This window comes from Culex quinquefasciatus, chromosome 2 (assembly GCF_015732765.1).
Source record: "Culex quinquefasciatus strain JHB chromosome 2, VPISU_Cqui_1.0_pri_paternal, whole genome shotgun sequence".
In the NCBI taxonomy this organism is placed as follows: Eukaryota; Metazoa; Arthropoda; class Insecta; order Diptera; family Culicidae; genus Culex; species Culex quinquefasciatus.
Window position 1 is genome coordinate 182,184,012 of NC_051862.1, and position 19,543 is coordinate 182,203,554.

At 36.5% G+C, this 19,543-nt stretch overlaps 1 protein-coding gene and 1 long non-coding RNA gene across 6 annotated transcripts in view; both read right to left on the minus strand.

Annotated features, from left to right (window-relative positions):
- Positions 1 to 19,543, minus strand: part of LOC6033230 (trafficking kinesin-binding protein milt) — a 129,774-nt gene that overhangs the window by 37,103 nt on the left and 73,128 nt on the right. Inside the window, exon 1 of one of the 5 annotated variants that reach the window (XM_038254585.1) lies at positions 3,374 to 4,171. The exons of the other annotated variants lie outside the window; for them this stretch is intronic. Coding sequence (XP_038110513.1) covers positions 3,374 to 3,950 — 577 coding nt within the window. The 5' untranslated portion in view covers positions 3,951 to 4,171. Of the gene's footprint in view, positions 1 to 3,373; positions 4,172 to 19,543 lie in introns of those variants that run through there. 5 annotated transcript variants of the gene reach the window in all.
- On the minus strand, positions 4,325 to 11,570 carry LOC119767079. The gene is made up of 3 exons (XR_005277315.1): positions 8,167 to 11,570; positions 7,756 to 8,064; positions 4,325 to 4,442 (listed from the first exon to the last, which is right to left on the minus strand). It is a non-coding gene; the product is annotated as an uncharacterized LOC119767079 (long non-coding RNA).

Here is a 19,543-nt window from a genome sequence, read left to right on the forward strand (position 1 = left end):
GGCAATTTGCAGTTTGAAATTGCACACAAAGAAATCTATGGTAAAATTGCATGCAAATCATGTAAATCACTTTTGTGAGAAAATCATGAAATATTACACACGGTTTTTTTTTGCAGGGCGATCAAACCTAGCATTTACGGGGAGGACTGCGTCTTAGCCCGCACGGCTATCAGGCGGTTGAAGAAAAGAAACGCTTATAGCCAACTAGGCTTGACATTTCGGTCAAGCAGGTTCTCCATAGTGATGGGCTTCAGATTTTTGCGTGGAAAATTACACATAATTTCATAAAATAATGCAAACATAATTTTACCAGAAAATCCAGCTGCTTTTAAAAGGCTCGAATATTCTCGAATTTTAAAAACAAAAAAGCAATTTTTCACAAGCCTACCTAAGCGAATAACTAACTGATTTTTTTACATTTTTTTAACTTACCAAATAAACACAACAACAATACTGAAAATCAATTTTTCAATTTTTTTTCAAAAATGCAAATTTTTGTGAAAAAAATCAATCATTCTGCATTTTTTCCGTGATTATAAATTTTCATTTTTTGATTTGTATGAAACTTCGTTCATGCATTCCTTATGTCAAAAGAAGTAATTTCGCATCATTAATTTTTCCATACAAGTCTCCATACAAGTCTCCATACACTGAAAAATGTTTGGACTTCAAATTTTAGTCACAAAAAGTATAATCAAATACTTTTTGTGAATAAAATTTATAGTCCAAAAATACGTATTATTCAACATTTCAATTTTTGTGATATGTTTCAGCGGATTTAAAATAAAAAATTTTAAGCCATAGTGCGTGGCGGTGAAAAATATGGTTAAGGAGATATGAATTTTTGTTTTAGAAAATCATAAATAAATCTGGACAAAAAAATTACATAAAATATTTTTTAAGCAAAATAGAATATACAATCGAAGAGAGTTTTCAAGTTAAAATTTTTGCTATAATTTTTGATATTTCAGGTTTTTATGGGGTTAAAAAAAATCTTGAAAAAAAGCATATCTAAAAAATAGAAATTTTCATCAATTTTCTCTCTAGAACTTTGAAAATTGTTCAATTCGTTTCTGAGATACAGCCTCATAAGAATCTGAAAAAAATATAAATCGGTCTAAAATATGTAATACTTTAGGGTGAGGTTGAGTCATGCAAAAATGCTGAAATTTTTACGAATTATCTATTTTTAAACCTTTTTATAAAAAGTTATGCTTGCTTCTAAGATTCCGAAATTAATTTTATTGAAAAGATCACACAATTTTGCATTGTAGATCGCACCAATTTTTTTCGAGTATCGTTAGTTGTAAATTACAGACTAATCAAGTGACATTCAGAAAAAAATCATTGTTATCGATCCGAATTCTTTTTGAGGCTGTATCAAAGAAAATAATTGCCTAATCTTAATGTATTGGAGAGAAAAATGTAGGATAGTTTCTAAGCTTTTGTTTCAGAGATACTTTTCTTTTAGAAATTATTTTTATGCTCAAAAACCATTTAAAAAAACAAAATGTATACCTAAACGAAGCTGTAACTTGAGAATGATACGATTATCAAAAATAAGGTAATCTACCTTTCGATTCGATTTCACTTTTAAAAAAATTGGTATTTGTCAGATTTTGATATCCTAAAAATATCTCCCCCCATGTTATACATTTTGAGAAAAGGTATTTAAAAGAACTTCTCAATTAGCGTCTAGACCTTCATATACTCGACTCAGAATCAAATTCTGAGCAAATGTCTGTGTGTGTGGTGGGATGTTGATCAAAAAAATGTCACACGTTTATCTCCGGACTGTCTTCACCAATTTGGACCTCATTCGATCCGTCTTGGTGTCCCATAAGTCGCTATTAAAAATTATGCAGTTTAGTTAAGTACTTCAAAAGTTATGCTAAAAAACGATTTTGACTTAAGTTCGGAAGATCGTAAAAAGGGTGGTTTTTGTAAGAAACCCCGTCATGTTATACATTTTTAGAAAGGTATTTAAAATACCTGTCCAACGCGTCCAAGACATTGAAGATCTGACAACCCTATCAAAAGTTATAAGCACTTAAGTGTTACTTATGCACTTTTTGGAGGCCGGATCCTAGATATTTTGATGAAAACGTTGTCCGGATCGCCCTGCAATATGAAAATCTGACTACCCAATCTAGTGGCATGAATAATGAGTCAAATTGATAGAAAACTAAAAAACGCCGCACTTTTGTGTCTATTTTGAATAGCATCCTTTAAATGTGAGGAAGGAAGGTGCCAACCAGCTAAGGGTGGATTAAGTAACGTTTTTTAGTTAATTTGAATGATTTGTACTTTTTTTTTCAAAGTTAAAATTTACTAAATTGAACACTTCAAATTTCTAACAAAATGTAAAAATGTTCAAGCTACAGATTTGCCGTTTACAAGCATTAAAATAACTTATTTGAGAATTTCAATAATATTCCTTCAAAGATTTATTAGACATCATAATCAGTTTTGTGTGTTCGGTAAAATAAATCTTTTGAACATGTTATTACCGCAAATTGAATCAAAGTTGGCAACACTTTTGAAATTCAAAAAAAAAACGGAGACTATGAAAGATAAAATAGTTTTGAAAGCAAAACTTAATTTTTAGCAGATTCCTGCACAAACTCTTCAAGTTCAATGTCTTCCTTCAATCACCTTTCAAACCACCCCGAAGGCAATAAACCTATTTTCCAGCTAGTAAAAAAAAGAAACTGGAAATCAATCTGCGTGCCATCCAAGAAAAACCATGACCATTTACGATCGATCATGGAAAATTGATTGATATACACATCAACAACCTCCCTCCTCTACTCGATAGCGGTACAATACTGACTCCGACCCGACGAAGACGATCCTCGACCATCTCCTCCAGCTGCTGCAGCCGAGGAAAAACATAAATAAACGGACAATTTATCATGTTTCAGGCCCCGGACTCTCTCGCCTTAGCCAATCGATAAGGTTTCAATTGAAGTGTCACGTCAAACCTGGCGCTGTAACCTACATATTTTTGCATAGAGTTGGAGAGGTAGTACCGTTCGAACCGGGTTTAAGGCTTCTCACAGCCACAGAGAGTTTGAGAAGGTGGAGCTTTCCGTTGCATTCCGACGACTTGAAATAATCAATTTCGCTGGAGGAAATGGGGTTTTCGCTTGAACATTGACCGCCAAGCTTGATCCCAGCTGGATGACCCCGCAGTTGGAAAGCTTGTCAGGGGGGGCGTTACGGGTCGGATATGTTGAGGTCCACCCCAACGGGGTTGGGTTGATGAGGGGTCGAAACTAATACAAATCTACGGAAAGAAGCTGTTGCAAAGGAAAAGGTAAAGGTTGAAGCACGCGCGCACATCTACAGAGCAAACTCTACTACGAAATACCTTCGAACATCATCTGCTCGTTGTCGTAGCCGAACGCCGAGTGGAACGATGTGGTCGGTTCGGTGTACCGGAATGGTCCGTTGGCGAACAGGGGGGACTGCTCGGTGGAACCGTTCTCGAAGACCGCTTCGTCCCGTCTAGGGATGTTGACAAAGTCAACTTCTTCTTCGTTGCCGGAACTGTCGTCGTCATCGTTACGTCTCAGGTACAGATCCGGATCGCGCTTGTACGAGGACGAAGCACTCGGCGATTCCTTAGGTTTTCGCTTCGGACTACTGGTCGATTCCGACAGCTCTACGGTACTTTTTTCTAAAGTTTCAATATTTTTCGAAATTCCAAAGTTGGCTTTCGCTTTGGACACAATTCCTTGATTAAGTAGTTGAGCTAGTTCCAGATTTAGCGGGGTTCCAATTCCGTCCAACTCTTCATCGTCCTCCTCGTCCTGGAAGCTTCCGTTCTGCGGGATCCTCTGGTACGGATAATCCCCGTCAAAGTCCTCAAAATCAAACACCTCGTAGTCGGAGGACGGAGATCGATTCGCTTCTGGCCCCGACGAGGGCGAGACGGCATTACTCATGATCTCCCCTCAAAGGCAGAGCGATTGTTGTGCGTAACTTGCGTTATCGAAGGCACTTTCCAAGCAGTCGTAGTCGGTGGTTGTCGGCAGTTTCTATCATACCGAGTCGTGTAATTTCCGCGCCAGTTCCACTGATTTCATCATTTCTTCGCGCGCGCAAATAATTTGCATACAAAAAAGTCCGCGAACAAGCCCCTCTAGTTATGACCTGAAGCCGATCCGGATAATTGTTCACGATCTACGCGGGCCGCCGCACATTTTCGCACCTGTTGAGGGTTGTGTTTGCACAAAGTAGAGCATTTTCAGGTGCCTTCTGCTCCACCCCCCACTTAATTGATCGTCTAAAGAGCACTTCAATGGACTTAAATTGAGACGTTTGGAACGGTTGAGATTTCTGCAAAGTGCGGTCGTAAATGACGCCATCGGACAGACAAATGGACGTAAGTTTCCCACGAACTTAAAAGTTTACATGCTTCCTTGAGATTTTTTTTGCTGCGATTTACAGAATTTGTTCAATGAACTTGGAAATTGTAGAGTTACGTCTATTTGTATTAACTCTTAATGTGCATCAATCTTAGAAAATAATAGAAAATAAATCAAAACAAAGAACAAGAAAAAATAAATAAAGAGGGTGACACTCAAATCAAATCTTACACAAAATAAGAAAGAAAGTTAAATTAATTGCAATGCGCTCTCAAAACCCCACAACCGCCACTTTGGATGGTTATGGGGTTACATGCGAGGGTTGTTTCGCCGTGCAAAGATTATCAAAATTCGAAGGGAAATTGATGTAAACAATGATACATTGAGCCGAACAGCAGTGTTAAGGTATGCCACGAAAAGCTGGCAAAATCAGGTGAGTAATTATTTCGTAAGCACGGGGGGAATAATTTGATATAGAAAATAACCGTTTGCGAGCAGCAGCCGCATTCGCAGAGATCAGATAATATTGACGGTTGGGTATGAAGTATGAAATTGGTCCCGGCGGCGGTGATAGTGCGAATGAAAAAGGGGTTTGCGTAAACAAATTTGGGTGAGTTGAAAATGCTTGCTTTACATTAACATTAAATATGTATTTTGCAGTTTTTAATCTTATTTTATAAAAAACATAATGAAATTCAGGTGGATAAAAATACACTTTTCTTTAATTTCAGTGTAGGCTGTCAAAAACTTACTTTTCCTGTCATTCTTGAACGACGAAATAGCCTACTTTTCTGTACCAAAAATAACAGAATCGAATAGCAACACTTTTCAAAATAAATGCTGAAAAGTAACACCTTTCAACATTTTTTGATTCAAACGATTTATTGACAAAATACATGAAAATTTGACATAAAATTTCACTCAGGGTGTGTTTTTTGGAATTGCAAAAAATGTTGTATGGAATTCGTTGCAAAACTTGATTTTTTTTGCAATTCCGTCGTGAAACTACTTACTTTTCCTGTCATTCTTTAACGACGAAATAGCCTACTTTTCTGTACCAAAAATAACAGAATCGAATAGCAACACTTTTCAAAATAAATGCTGAAAAGTTCTACTTTTCAGCACTCAAATGGGTGCTGAAAAGTTGAACTTTTCAGCACATGTTTCGAAAAGTAACACTTTTCAACATTTTTTTGATTTAAACGATTTATTGACAAAATACATGAAAATTTGACATAAAATTTCACTCAGTGTGTGTTTTTTGGAATTGCAAAAAATGTTGTATGGAACTCGTTGCAAAACTTGATTTTTTCAGCACTCTTCGTATTTATCCAACTCGGTGAACCTCGTTGGATAAATGTACGACTCGTGCTGAAAAAATCCTCTTTTTGCAACTTGTTGCATAAACTACTAACAAAACAATTCATATCTTTAAGTCTGTGCTTTTATTTGAAACTTTGTATTTGACGTTGTCATACAAACCTCCAATTACCATTTTGAAATGAAAAATGTTTATCATACTATCCCACATAAAATAAATTTACTTTTTTAGAAGTGTTTAAAGAAGAGTTGAAATATTTCATTCATTCAAAAGAAAGGTAGTTTCAAATAAAGTAAATTTTGAGAATTTCGCGTATTATTTAGATTTTTTATTATTTTTAAATGAAACTTTGATCTTTGAAAGCTTGATACAATTTTGCAGCTTGTGATTATACGAAAATCATTATCTTGAGAATGAATTTCAGATCTATTTCTGGTGTCCTCGGTTAGTGTTGGTGTTTTTTTAAAGTTGATGTTTAAATGCACTTAGAAAGGCAACTTTTGCGTTAGAGTTTAGGATGGTGTAAAATTTTGTAGCAGAGGCACAAGTTTTTGAAAAAAAGGTTTTTGGAAAAAAAATAAAATGCCAAACAAAATGACAAAAATTTGGTTTGCAAAATCAAATTTGCAACCAAAGATGACTTAAACATATTTTTTTATTAAGTACACCGTTTTCAAATAATAGGCATTAGGTGTTTTATTCCGAAAAATGTTTAGTTTTTTTCGCAATTTAAAAACATGACATATTTTTAAATTGAAAAAAAAAACAAAACAAAATTTTGAAAAGCTGAGAAAATTTTCTTTTTTCCTTTTTCTATTTCGGATCAACAATTTGATTGTTGATTGTTGACAGCTTTTCAAAGCTTAAGTTTGATGAGAAATGAGTTTTCTCAGTTTTTTTCAATTAAAATAAATTTGAAATTGCTGAAACCACTTATTTTGGCATTTTCAAGTGTGAGGCTAGATATTTAAATTTCAAAATTATTGATATAAAGCAATTCCATTTGAAAACAGCCTACACCGAAAATAGTATAAAAACCGAAAAATCATGCCTAACATTTGAAAAGGTCGAATGAAACTTTAAAATGCCGTTTGACGGTGTCTGGACCAAATAGAATAAGTCAGAAAATATTTTCATTGGATTCTTTGGACAGTTTTACGTAACACACTCAAAAATGGTAAGTGTTTATTAACAGGAAATTGCAAAAATTTGAACATTTTTCGAGAAAGCTGATCTTAAAATTACTACAACTTAAAAACGGTGCACCTTATAAAAAAAAATCAATTTTGATTGCTTTGCACTTCAATTCATTTTGTATCTTATTTTTTAAATTCGTTTAACGATACTTTTGAGTTTTTTCTCCTAAAATTATTATTTTTTTCCTAAAAAATCATATCTTTGTTATCAGATTTTCCACCATTTCGAGAATTAAATCTATAATGGTAAAAAGTCAAATAAAAAATCGTAAATTCTTTTTCTGTTTTCTTTTTTTTCAAAAAGTTTTTGTTACGGAAATAATCATAACCTACAACTTTGCTGAAGACTCCCCATCGATCAGAAAATCCAATTTCATGATACAGATTACCGATTTTATTACATGCCCATTTTTTATGAACAGTCCGCAAAATTGTATGATGAATAGGAAATGTATCAAAGAATTTTCACTTTTTTCATTAAAATTTGAAGTTGAAGGTTCTGTAAGTTTAATTGCTTAAAAAATTCGATTAATACACTTTTGGGTTGATTTCCGCAGAATTATCTTTTGAAAAATATTTGTTTAATTCTGGTTTCTCATTAACAATATTTTTAATCTATGCTACAAAGCCGTGATTAGTCATTTAGGCCTGTACAGGGTCATTTTAATTCAATTAGTGTCTCTCAAATGTTCATTAAAAATAAGTTTACAATAAGATAATTTTGTTAGTAATTCAAAGTTTTTTTTTGCAGATTACATTCTTTAAATAGTTAGATAAATGTAAAAAAAATATAAAGTGAAATGTTAAAGTAATGTAAAGTTGGACTAGATGTTAGTTTAGAGCAACAACAACAACAATACTCAACTGGTTATAAAATATTCCATATTGCTTATCGATTGAACAAACTTGGCTTCAACCAAGTTAGAATGTTCGAATAATCCTTCGCTCATTTTGCAATTTTTGGTTGTAATCACACACACTTAAAACAATTTGTTGGTACCCTGTGGCACTCTTTTCTCAAAAGTTCACATATTTTTCACTTGTTTTTTCATCAGTCCATTATATAGTCCATTACACAAAAGTTTCGATAATCATATTAAGTCAAAAATTCACTATATTTTTTTTGCTATTTTAGCATTAGTATTTTGAACGATGATTAATTTTTTTGAATAAACTAAAAAATTTAAAGTATGATTAGAATTAAAGATTGCTAAAAAAAGTGTTGACATCAATCGTTCAAAATAAACACTGATTTATGTTAAGATCAAATTATCACTCCAGCAGCTGCAACTCCGTTCATATTCCATGCAATTTTCATCAAGATATCCAACTTCAATTAATCGCGCAAACAAAAACAAACTGAAACAACAACAAAACAAAACAAAAAACCCACGACTGCCCAAAACCGCGACCGCTGGCTTGGGTTGGTGCGCCAAGACTGACGCCGCCAAACCGGGGGAGCCACCGCTGAGTCAGACGACGCCAAGTCTTCACTCTCCAGAAGAGCAGCGGAGGAGGCTCTATCCCACGGTGTGATGCTCCAGCATAAACAACAACAGCAGCATTCAAATTGAGCAGCGGAAGTTTTGAGCCGCGAAGGAATGGATCAAAACATGGAAAGCATGGTGCAATTGCATAGACCCAGAGAGAAAGAGAGTGAGAATTGGAGAATTGCAATTGCAACTGGAAAGCAGTTGGATAGTTTGAGCGGGGAGAACTGAGAGTGTGTTTTTGGCAGTGTTGCCAGAGTGAAAGGGGTTGTGGATAATTTTATAACCAAATTTAAAGCTCACCGAGGAAATTGAGCAGTGTGCGATGCTCGTAATGAGAGCACAACGTGTGTGACTAATCGGTAATAAAGTAATTGCCGAGGAAAGGTACCTTATATCAAAAATTAATAAGATCAGAAGGGCCTTTAATTATAGATGTTTTAATAGATAATTGTTGTGAAGAACTATATTTAACTTTTAAATTAAAATATTCCGGGGGAAATTCAAAACATCCAAACAAAAGAAAACAATGCCACGTAAAATTTATTTTCAAGAGATATGCAATCCGGTTCTAAAACCATATCGCTCGCTCCAGTTTTATTTTGTGATAAGTGCGTTAACACCTCTCCGCTAAACTGTACAGAATCACGCACATTTAGCTTAAACAATTGAATATTTTAGCTCCCATTTTCCATATAATGAACACATTAAAGTTCCACCCACAATTCGGATAGAGCACAAAAACCTAAATAAATCGTAATTCATTCAGTGGTGCATTGTTTCAACTTCGTTCAACTTTCCTCAAAAAATCGTCATGTCCACTAAAAAACCAAGATTAATTCTTGCGTGACATCAGCCATTAACTTATCGCAGACGAGACGACGCGGCGCGTGCGAAATCAAAACAAACGAAATGTAAACAAACCGCCTTGGAAGTGACACTACTGCTGCCGCTGCTGTGCGACTTTGAGTGATGGACTTAATCCAATTAAATAGGCACCTTCAAACTGGCAGAAAAGATGGCGTTTGCTGATGGTTTGTTCCCAGATGATGGTGGTGGCTACTTAATCTAATGCCCCAATGGAAACCTTTTTTTTTGGTTTCAGATTTTAAAAATTAAAATTAAGAGGCTTTGGAATTTGGATTTTTAATTGAAATGGAGCAATTTGTCCCAGGCGAGTTAATCTATTTTTGAAATATTTCTCTGAGTCCAAGCAAGCACAAATTTTGGAAGAAGAATAATACAATTTCTTTGGATGAGCAGCATCGTACAGCGACGCGTCAAAACTAAAGATGTATTGGTGACAAGGTGTGATATGTCATTTGCGCGCAAATTGTATGCAAATGAGCGTGCTTTTTTGCTACATTTCTAATTTAAATAACTGTAAATTTAAATTGGCGAAAATTTCCACCCAAATAACTAATGTCTAGATTGCTATCAGGCGCTTAATCTTAATTTCCCCAAAGAATCATAAATTCACCGCTTTATTTCTGTCAATTTTGCAAACAATAAACCAGAATCCAACTGTGGTAGAAAGTCGCGGCTTTCTTCAGAAAGCCACGATGCTAACGAGACCAGCTAATTTAATTTGAATTTTACAAGTCGGAACATCGTGCTCAACCAGACAAAAATAAAACGGTAATACAAGTGAAAGACATCTGGAGCAGTTATGCTGCAGGTGCAATTCCAGCTCAACCTTTTTTTTCTGACAACCCGCAGCAGCCGAACAATGCTCGTTCATAAATTCAACCGATTGTTGTGCCGTACCCAGAGTTGACTCAAATTTCGCTACACGATGACAGTTTCCGACTGTCCGAGCTCGTTGTGGGAATGTCTGCCAGCTATCCGAGTCGCGCTGTAGCAATAAATTATAACATTTTCAATTACCAACACCCGAAAGCCTATTCGTTTTAGGCAGATTCCACTTTGAATATAATGCAACCATTAACGCGCGCGCGCTCGGTTGCGGGAAAAATGGTTGCTAATTAGCCTCGAAAGAGAAGCCAGCCTTCGAGACGGCGACCTCCGTTGAAGGTTTTTCCACTTTCGTCCATTCATTACGGCTGGACTCTCCTCGGCCAGGTAAACACCCCAAAGAGCGGTGAGGGTTTGGAACAGTTGGGCAGGTCATAATTTTCATTTTAAAAAAATATTGCAAAACTTTTTAAATATTATCCTAAGCGTTCAACGAAACATCTCTCCGGTTAACTTTACGCAGTAGGGCTGGCCAACGTGATGAGAATGTTCGTAGTGACTAGACTTGCGTAAAAGCATCATGTAAAATGCTGAGTTAATATCTAACAACATCAATGTAAACACTGGCCAGACCCACCTTGCAAAGTTAACCGCAGAAATGATTCGTTGAAATGTGGATAAATTTAAACTTTAAGTCCAAATTTTGCCCAAAATTACCCCACCGTGCGCGATGGAAACCCGCCCAAACACAGTCCGCTCTCAACCGATGACCGCCGACCCAACAATCGAAAAACTGGGCCAGTTTATCCCACGACGGGGTTGCACAACCCAACAAGTGATCCGACATGATGCTACTATTTAAGTATATATGAGCCAGCCCTGTCAAAGTTTGGCCAAGTTTAATGAGATTTTAAACGTCTCGCTCGGAAAATCGACAGCTACTCAAAGCGCCGCGTGGAAAGGTGTGAAAATGCGTGGGAAAATCAACCTCTTCATTATTGAATAGGGGTGTACTTTTAACCATTTCGACAGCCGCGCAGCGCAAAGCGATGAATTTATTAGGGATTTTAAGCGTTACGATGTACTAAGTCGTTGGTCATTCGAGGTCGGATTAGCGTTAAAACGTCAAACCAGTAAATTGTGGGCTGGAAATGGAGCACTTTTGTTGCGCAACAAATGTGCGTCATGTTCAGGGGTAGTTTCAGTGGTTTTAAAAGGTTTTCGTGAAGGATTTTCTCAGATATGGGTGCGTTTGCGTTAACAATAGTTGTGGCTTACGTCCGATTTAAACGGATAGGAAATCGTGATTACATTTGAATGATTTATAGATATAACTTGATTTTTATTTTAGTTGGTTAGTAACCATGAAAAACAAAAAAAACCTTATTAATTACATTTTTTCGAGAATATTTCCTTAAATCGACAATTTTTTTTTCGATTTCGCTGTACGAGCAATTCCAGCTCAAATCAGGATTTTTTCTGGTACTTTTGTACCTGACCCTCTCCGATTTCAATGAAACTTTTTAGACATGTTATCCTAGGCCTATATAAGCCATTTTTGTGTATATGGAGCCAATTGTACTCGAAAACGACATTTGAGAAGGGCGGGAATTGGACGAGCTTTCCGGTAAAAATATTTTCGAGACTGAAAAATCAAGTCTGTCATTTAGAAATTGCAAAAAACCATCAAATAACCAATTTTTTCAACATTTTTATTTTTAAAACCGCTGTATCTTTACAAGGATTGGACAGAGCACAATGGTCAATATGGAGACTTTTATGTAAAATTGTCTGGGGAATCGATTCCCACTATCAGATTCTGAAAATTTTGACGTTTAGACCACTTTTCAAAAAAAACTGTTTCAGAAAATTATTTTTGTATTCTTTTAGGAAAGACATACCATCCTGCATTTTTCGTTAGTCTTTTTGACACATTTTAAGCTATTTTCACAAAAAATTTGAACGAAAAAAATCGTGACATCACCTTCAAATTTGAATTTTAAACTTAAAAATTTAAAAATCTCATGGAAGTGGCGTGTATTTTTTTTTCAGTGTATTTTTTCAGAAAGCTCGTCCGATTTCCTACAAGTTTGTCTTTGACCACTTTTTGATACGATGCAACGGCTTTGAGTTACAGTAATTTTTAAATTACAAAATACAAAAATATTTAAATTACTTACGCCCTTCTCAAATGCCATTTTCGAGTACAATTGGCTCCATATTCACAAAAATTGCTTATATAGGCCTAGGATAACATGTCTAAAAATTTCATTGAAATCGGAGAGGGTCGGGTGCAAAAGTACCAGAAAAATTTCTGATTTGAGCTTTTTCAAAATCGACATCATTGTTGCTCAAAATTGGAAAAATGTTTAAAGACTTTGGAAACATTTTAATGTTTACAAATTCGACAACATAGAGTTAACGGATTTGCTTACAGGATTTCTATCCGTGTTATGAAATGTTGTTCTGGAAGTCATTTTAACCAAATGTATGACATCGGGTCCAGAAAAATTATATAAATTCCACTTAAGTCACGATAGCTCAGGACAGTGTTGCCAGATGTGTGAAAAATTGAGCTTATCAAAAAGCTCTTCAAATACACATCGGCAATTGAAAAAATAAGGTTCTGTAAGTCATTTTCATCTAAATGTACAACGTCTTGCCTTTGCAGATCTATTTATTTAGTTCTCTTACGTGTTCATAACTTTTGGCAGTGTTGCCAGATCTTTAAAAAGTTTGTTAAAGAAGTTTCAATCAATGAGTTGGAGTTACCTAACAATTAAGCAAATCAGTTCCACACATACTGATATAACCACATCTAGTTAGAGCTGTTACGGATTTTCCAATAAAAAGTGAACTAAACCTAACACGATGTGACTAACGCGCATTGTGGAAGCTCGCTGAAAATGCTACGCCGCCCAAACACCACAAATCGATTAGGCTCACACGTCGTGAACTACCGAATCTGACTCAATGCAGAGCCGAAAAAATGTCAGATTGATTAAATGTTGGAGGTTTTGCTGTCAAAAAGTGACGTCAAGTTACATGACGAGCGCAGCTCGTAAAATCATAACTAAACCGATCAGCAAAACTTAAGCGTCGTAATTCCACCCCCAAAAGTGAAGGGAAATTGCGCGCTATTTTTTTACGACTCCCATATTAGTACGAGGCGCTCTTCGCACGAGGGGGTGCTAATGTGGCTGGTCGTCCCCCGGCAGATTTTGCTGGAAATGTATCATTTTTTTAGTTGGTGCTGGACTGAGGATTCCCACGCGATGTTCAAAGGTCGTCGACTAAGTAGATGTGCCCGTCCATTTATCGATCGTGATCGAGCGATCTACACTCTGCTCGCAGAAAGGGAGTGTGGATGCCGGAGAAGGTGCGGTACTCTGAGTACCAAAGTTGCATGCCGGTAAAATGTTGCATGATTGGTAGGCTTCTTTTTTTGTTGTTGTTGTGAATGGTAAACTTGAAGTAGCTGCGAAAGTAGGCTAAAGCGCCGGCTAATTGAAAATCAATAAGAGGGGGGACGACGACTATCAGTGCAATACCTCGAGAAGAAAGTGGCGAACGTCGCTCTGCTTGTGACAGCAGGACTGTAATCATCAGAATTGTAGGTAGTGGGTTTCACTTGTGGGAAATGAATCGGAAAAGCATTTCTATTTTTAGAACGTGGTTGAGTAATGGTATCGATTCCTGAGGTCAAGATTACATATCAGTAGGTTATGATTTGACAGTTTGAGGTATCGTTAAATACTTAATACAAGTGTAAGAATCTGTAGTATGATTGAGAATGATTAAAAATTCGAAACTCTTCTAAAATCTTATGGATGATTAAGATTGATTAAATTGTTGATACTCTTGTAAAAATCCCAAGTACTATTCAGAATAATTCAATACTGTTTTTATTGTTAGTATCTCTAGTATGAGCTTTTCAATGTATATTCTTGTAAGAATCCCTAGTATGATTTAGTATCATCAAATACTTTGTATACTTTCGTAAGAATCTCTTGTATGATTGAGGTTGATTCAAAACTGCGTAAGCTTCTAAGAATCTCAAGTATGATTAAGAACGTTTTAATACTTGATACTTGTATAACAATCCCCTAGTACTTCTGCCCTAGTAGAAGCAGTCAATATTCATTCTATACATTCTTTTGTAAGAATCTCTAATGTGATTAAGATTTAGTCAAAAATGAATAATCTTTTAAGAAGCCCTAGTAAGAATCTGTAGTATGATTTAGGATGATTAAAAAATTGGAAGTCTTCTAAGAATCTGTCGGATTAATAAAAAGTTCTTAAATAGTTGATAGTTGTGTAACAATACCTAGTATTATCTAGAAGTTTTCAATACTTTTTGTAAGATTTTCTAGTACGTCTAAGAATATTTCAATTCCTATTATGAATTAAACTAATTCTTGCGTATGACTCTCTAGTACGATTTAGAATGATTGGATACTCCATACTTCATACTTGATAAAGAATAGTTCAAAACCTTATACTCTTGTATGAATTCCCGGTATGATTAGGAATTATTCAATCCAATACACTATATTTTTGTAGTGTTTCCAGTACGATTTGAAAATGATTTAATAGTCAATACTCAGTAGTAAGAACTTCTAGTATGATTAAGATTCTGTAGTCTTGTGAGAATCCTTCCTGCAATTGAGAATGATCCGATTCAAAGCCAAGTCTGTAATATCACAGAATCCCGTGTTTTCCTAAGAAGTTTGATTCTTTCGAAAAGTATCGAGTTCAACAACTCCGAATGTCCTCAAACTTTGTTCCCATCAAACCCAACCATTCTTGACCAATCCTCCCACCGCAACCATTTGTACCGCCAAATCTTCCAGGAAGTGATGTCAACCTTCGTGAGTTTGCTTGCGGCGGCGGCGTCGGTAACGGCGTCTAATGACATTTAATTACCATCTAAGTTTGGCCAAATTGTACCCACAGCTATTGCAGAAGCAGCAATAGCTTCTCAGTACATGCAGACCTCCCAACGGGGTTAGATTTTGTGTATCTTTTTTTGCATACCACGCGGCTTCTGAACCTCAAGTCATTACGTAAAGTATGCTAATACCTGATGGGGGAGCTGCTTCTGCACATATTGCTGAGCCCCCCCCCCCCCCGCTCGAAAGAGCTTCTTTTGGCCGCCAGAAATCGTGTCGCCGCTGCAGCAACTCATCATGTCAAAACAATTTCCAGCAGCAGCTACCGATTGTTTCCCGCTCATAAATCTACCGATCTTTGAGTTCAGGCTGCAAACTGGGAAAGCTGGACTGACAAACAGAATAATTGCCGGCTTTTGATTTGTATGGGAAAGTGATCGTTGCCTAAACAAGCGCCTCCCGGAGAAGATGCCGGAGATAACCTTTCACGGGAAAAGAAATAAACACAAAATAAGCATTTCGGAAGCTTCTACCGGTTTCGTTTGCGGGGCCAAGGTGGAGAAGGCTTCCGATGGCCGCCACCGAAATTGCCATAAATCATGAGCAGAAACAATCATGACGCTGCTTAGCTACGGAGAGCTCTGAAGCACTGCAGAGAGGTATCAACGGTGAAGTGAGGTATGATAGCTTGAGGTAATGCTATACTATCATGACGCTATCGGGAAGACATTTGTTATTTGCAAATATTGGTCTGAAGGTGAACTTTTCAAGAGAAAGTTAAAATATCAATTTAGTACAAGGTATTGATAATCGGATAGCTTGAATACTTTAGATGGATATGATCTTCAACGCATTACAATGGTCGCTCCGGGTAGGTAAAATGATTCAGAAGATTAAATAGGAGTTGTTGATGATCCACCTTTTTAAGCGGATAAGGAAAACTTTCCACGGTATCTCAAATATCAAGATTATCATCGAATATCAATTATCAACGATGTACAAAAGAGGTCAACATCGCATTTACATCACTTATACTTTCTTTGAATGCTTCTTCAAATCATATAGAGAAATAGATCTTTTATCTTCTCTATGAGAGGACTATCTGATATCACAGTCGTCCTCTCATGTAAAACTTCGCTTTCAACGTTTCTCGTAACTCAATTCTCACACTCAGTGATACATATGAAACTAAACCCCCCTAATGTCATGCAACAGAACAAAGCCACTTCCAGTTCCACCCAACAAGAGGTCGCTATATCAAATGTCCCTCCCAAGTAAAAGGTTCCCTGCAACAAAACTAAATTAAAACTGATACCATCGCTCCAAACCTCCCCCAAAACCGTCTTGGGACACATAAAACTGCCAAGAGGTTCGACGGAACCTCCCCAAACCCGGCGGGGACCTTGAGTCTCGAGTCACTCTATCTCGGGTTTCGTGAGACGGAACAGTTTCGTGTGTACTTAGTACTTCCCCAAGTCACGCAAGCTCCCTCGCGAGTCATCTCCAGCAGGTTGTGGATTCGGTAGGAGCACCTGTGCAAGCGGGGAAGCGAATTAATTGCACGTTGCTTCCTCCTCCTCGTCGTCGTCGGCGGCTACACGATATCACGTGTAATCAATACGGCTTTTTGCGTAGTTTTGCCCATTTAAATATTTGTTTGCAAACTGAAACTGAAAACTGCACCGAGCGTGCGGAGAGCGGAAAGCGTTGAAAGCGATTCTTGAACAACAGCGGAGGCAGGTAATACCAGCCCCTGCCGAAAAAGGTGTAGTCGACGAAAGAGAAAGATGCCGAGCGGTAGAGAGGCTGGAACTGGGTCGCGACGAACGTGCACTCAGCCGGGTCCAATTAAGATCTTCAATTACACACATCATAAAACAAAAGTTTTCAGCGATCGCTGGTCTGCTCTGGTGTGGTAGGTGTCCACGCCTCTAGGAGAATGGACAGAATTAGTGCTGGGTGTAGTGGTATGTTGCGTCTACACTGCACGGATTAAGCTGCAAGTCATCCAGTTGGATCTACAGACCAGTCGATGACATCAAGCCCGTCAAAACGAGCGGCAGCGTTTAATTTCGTTAAAAGACCTTGAAAACCGCTATTCAGCCAAGTTCCGCTACGGCGGGCTAACCAGCTTAGATAGCCTCGCTAGAATTTATGACTAATGAGTTCCTCGTGACCGTACAGATAATTCAGTGGCGGCGGCGTTCACGTGAGCCTCGAAGTGACGTAATGTCGTCTTCTAGAATACACACTATTCAACGAGGTGCGAAATCAACCCGTAGAGAATGTGGCTGGCAGGGATATCTGAGGGCATGCTTCGAGGGCCGGTCCAGTTTATATCACGGTGGGCGAAAAAAAAAGGCTCGTGGATTCGGTAACAACACGCCCGCGAACGACCAGCTCCAAGCTTCAGTGCCAGGGTGGACAGGCAGGCGTCAAAAGCCCAATTGTCGGCGTAAAGTGGTGTTGGTTGGCTGGTTGGCGCAAGTGTGCAGGTACTGTAGACCGAGTGGTAGAGTTTACTAAAAACATTGCAGATTTTGAAGATTTATGATTTTATTATCCCTTCAATCAGTGGATTTCCCTGAATAGAATTCCGGAGAGTAAAAAAACGGAATTCATAAAATCTTGAATTTTCATTTATTGTTTCCAAGTTTGTCTAATTTCAAACCTTGCTGATTAATTCTCTGATTTTGGGATCGATTTGGTGTCTTAGGCCTTGGTTGTACAACCTGATCTGGGCATCGGCATACGAGAGGATAAAGAGCATGGTTCGGTAGTAAAATGGTACTGTGTGCGGACGGAGAGGATAAATCCCGAAATTACCGAGAGTACTTTGCTCATGGGTTCATTTCCCAAAAAAGTTCATCTATCAAAAAAAAAAGTACCGGTGCCGAGACTCGAACCCAAGATCTCCGGCGTATTGAACCGTGCCTTTGCCTTATGGGCCTCCATGGTTCGGTGACTAAGTGGCGGTCATTTGTCCATATAAGCCACTCAATAGGATGAACTGTTTCAATGAACGAATGAACACGCGAGAGGTCTATACTCTCGCAAAATAGGACTTTCCTCACGTTTCTTTTCGGGAGTAATATCTCCTCGGTCTTTAACTTTAGGTGTAGGTATCGCTTAGGACTTCTCAGGAAAAAATAGTTACACTTCAAAACATAAAAAAAAATCTTTAAATTTACTTTTCACACAAAAAAAAATAATTGCGCAAAAAAAAACAATTTTGAAAATCTCGCCATCAATTGAGCAACGCCATAAGTTAGTAAACAAAAAAATTGGCAATGCTGCCAATTTTTTTGAAAAAGTCATTTATGAAAAATATCATGACTTTTGAAAAACGTGAAAAAAAAGTCGAAAAAATTATTTTTATTTTTCGATGCACAATCAATTTTGCAATCGAAAAGTACTGTACAAAAAATTCGATATTTGTTTTCGAGTTAGGCATATTATATTTACAATAACTGATTTTTTATGATAACAAGATTTTTTTACTATGAAATTAATTTTTAAGCTTGCTTGATCATCTTCAAATATATCACATAAATTGCGTAGAATTTTAAAGTGACGATAACTTTACAAATATGCGTCCACTTTTCAATGTAATTTTTGTAGTGTCTCTCGAAGTATCTTTTCTGATTTCTTCAATACAAATATTTTAAAAAATTTAGAATCTCCTAAACACGGGAAAAATAAGAAACTTCGAAAAAAATTGAGCTGTACAGGGTTAATTTAACAAGAAATAATGTTTAAATTAATATGAAAATAAGAAACCTGTAAAAAGAAACTTTTAATATTATTTTTTATTTCATATGTTTTTTTTATTTTCATATTTTTACGGACGAAATTTTGCAATTTATCATATTTTCAAAAGAAAAGTAGTTTGAAAGTCAACTCCTCAGAAAAAAACTTAAGCCGACATTATTGTCTCAAGAAATTCAGTTTTTCCCAAAATCATACTTTTTTGCAACAATTGCATTATACTTTTTAAATATATTTTTGAGTTGAATGTCTCTTCTAGAACTTACACAAATATAAATAAATGCATTCAAAAAAAAAAAAAAAGGAATAAAAAGTGTGTTGAAAAATTTTGGGGTAATCATAAGGCTGGTACAAATATTTTTAAAAGTTTTTGTCACCCCCCCCCCCTCCCCCCCCCTTCAAAATTGGCCCGAAAATCAGGGGGCAAAAAAAATATTTTTACAATAAACTTCAAAATTTCAATGAAAATTCAAGTGCAACCCGCTGAAATCAAATTAAAATACATTCTCCTGCGTTTAAAATCATTTTGAGCATGGTTGGGTTTATTAAAAAATCTTAAGATTTTTTGAAAATTTTCGATGCAAAATCTTTTTTTTCGATACAATTTTTGTTTTTGACAGATCTTAGATTTTTTGAAAACTAATGATTGCAAAAGAACTGAACTAGTGTAAAATGCATTTTAAAACACTTTTTTCATTTAAATGTGAAGACTATGGCTTGTTATTATAATTTTTATATTTTTTTATTATTTTGCTCCTCCCCCCTTGACCTCGGCCAGGCCGAGAGACAAAAACTTTTTTAAATATTT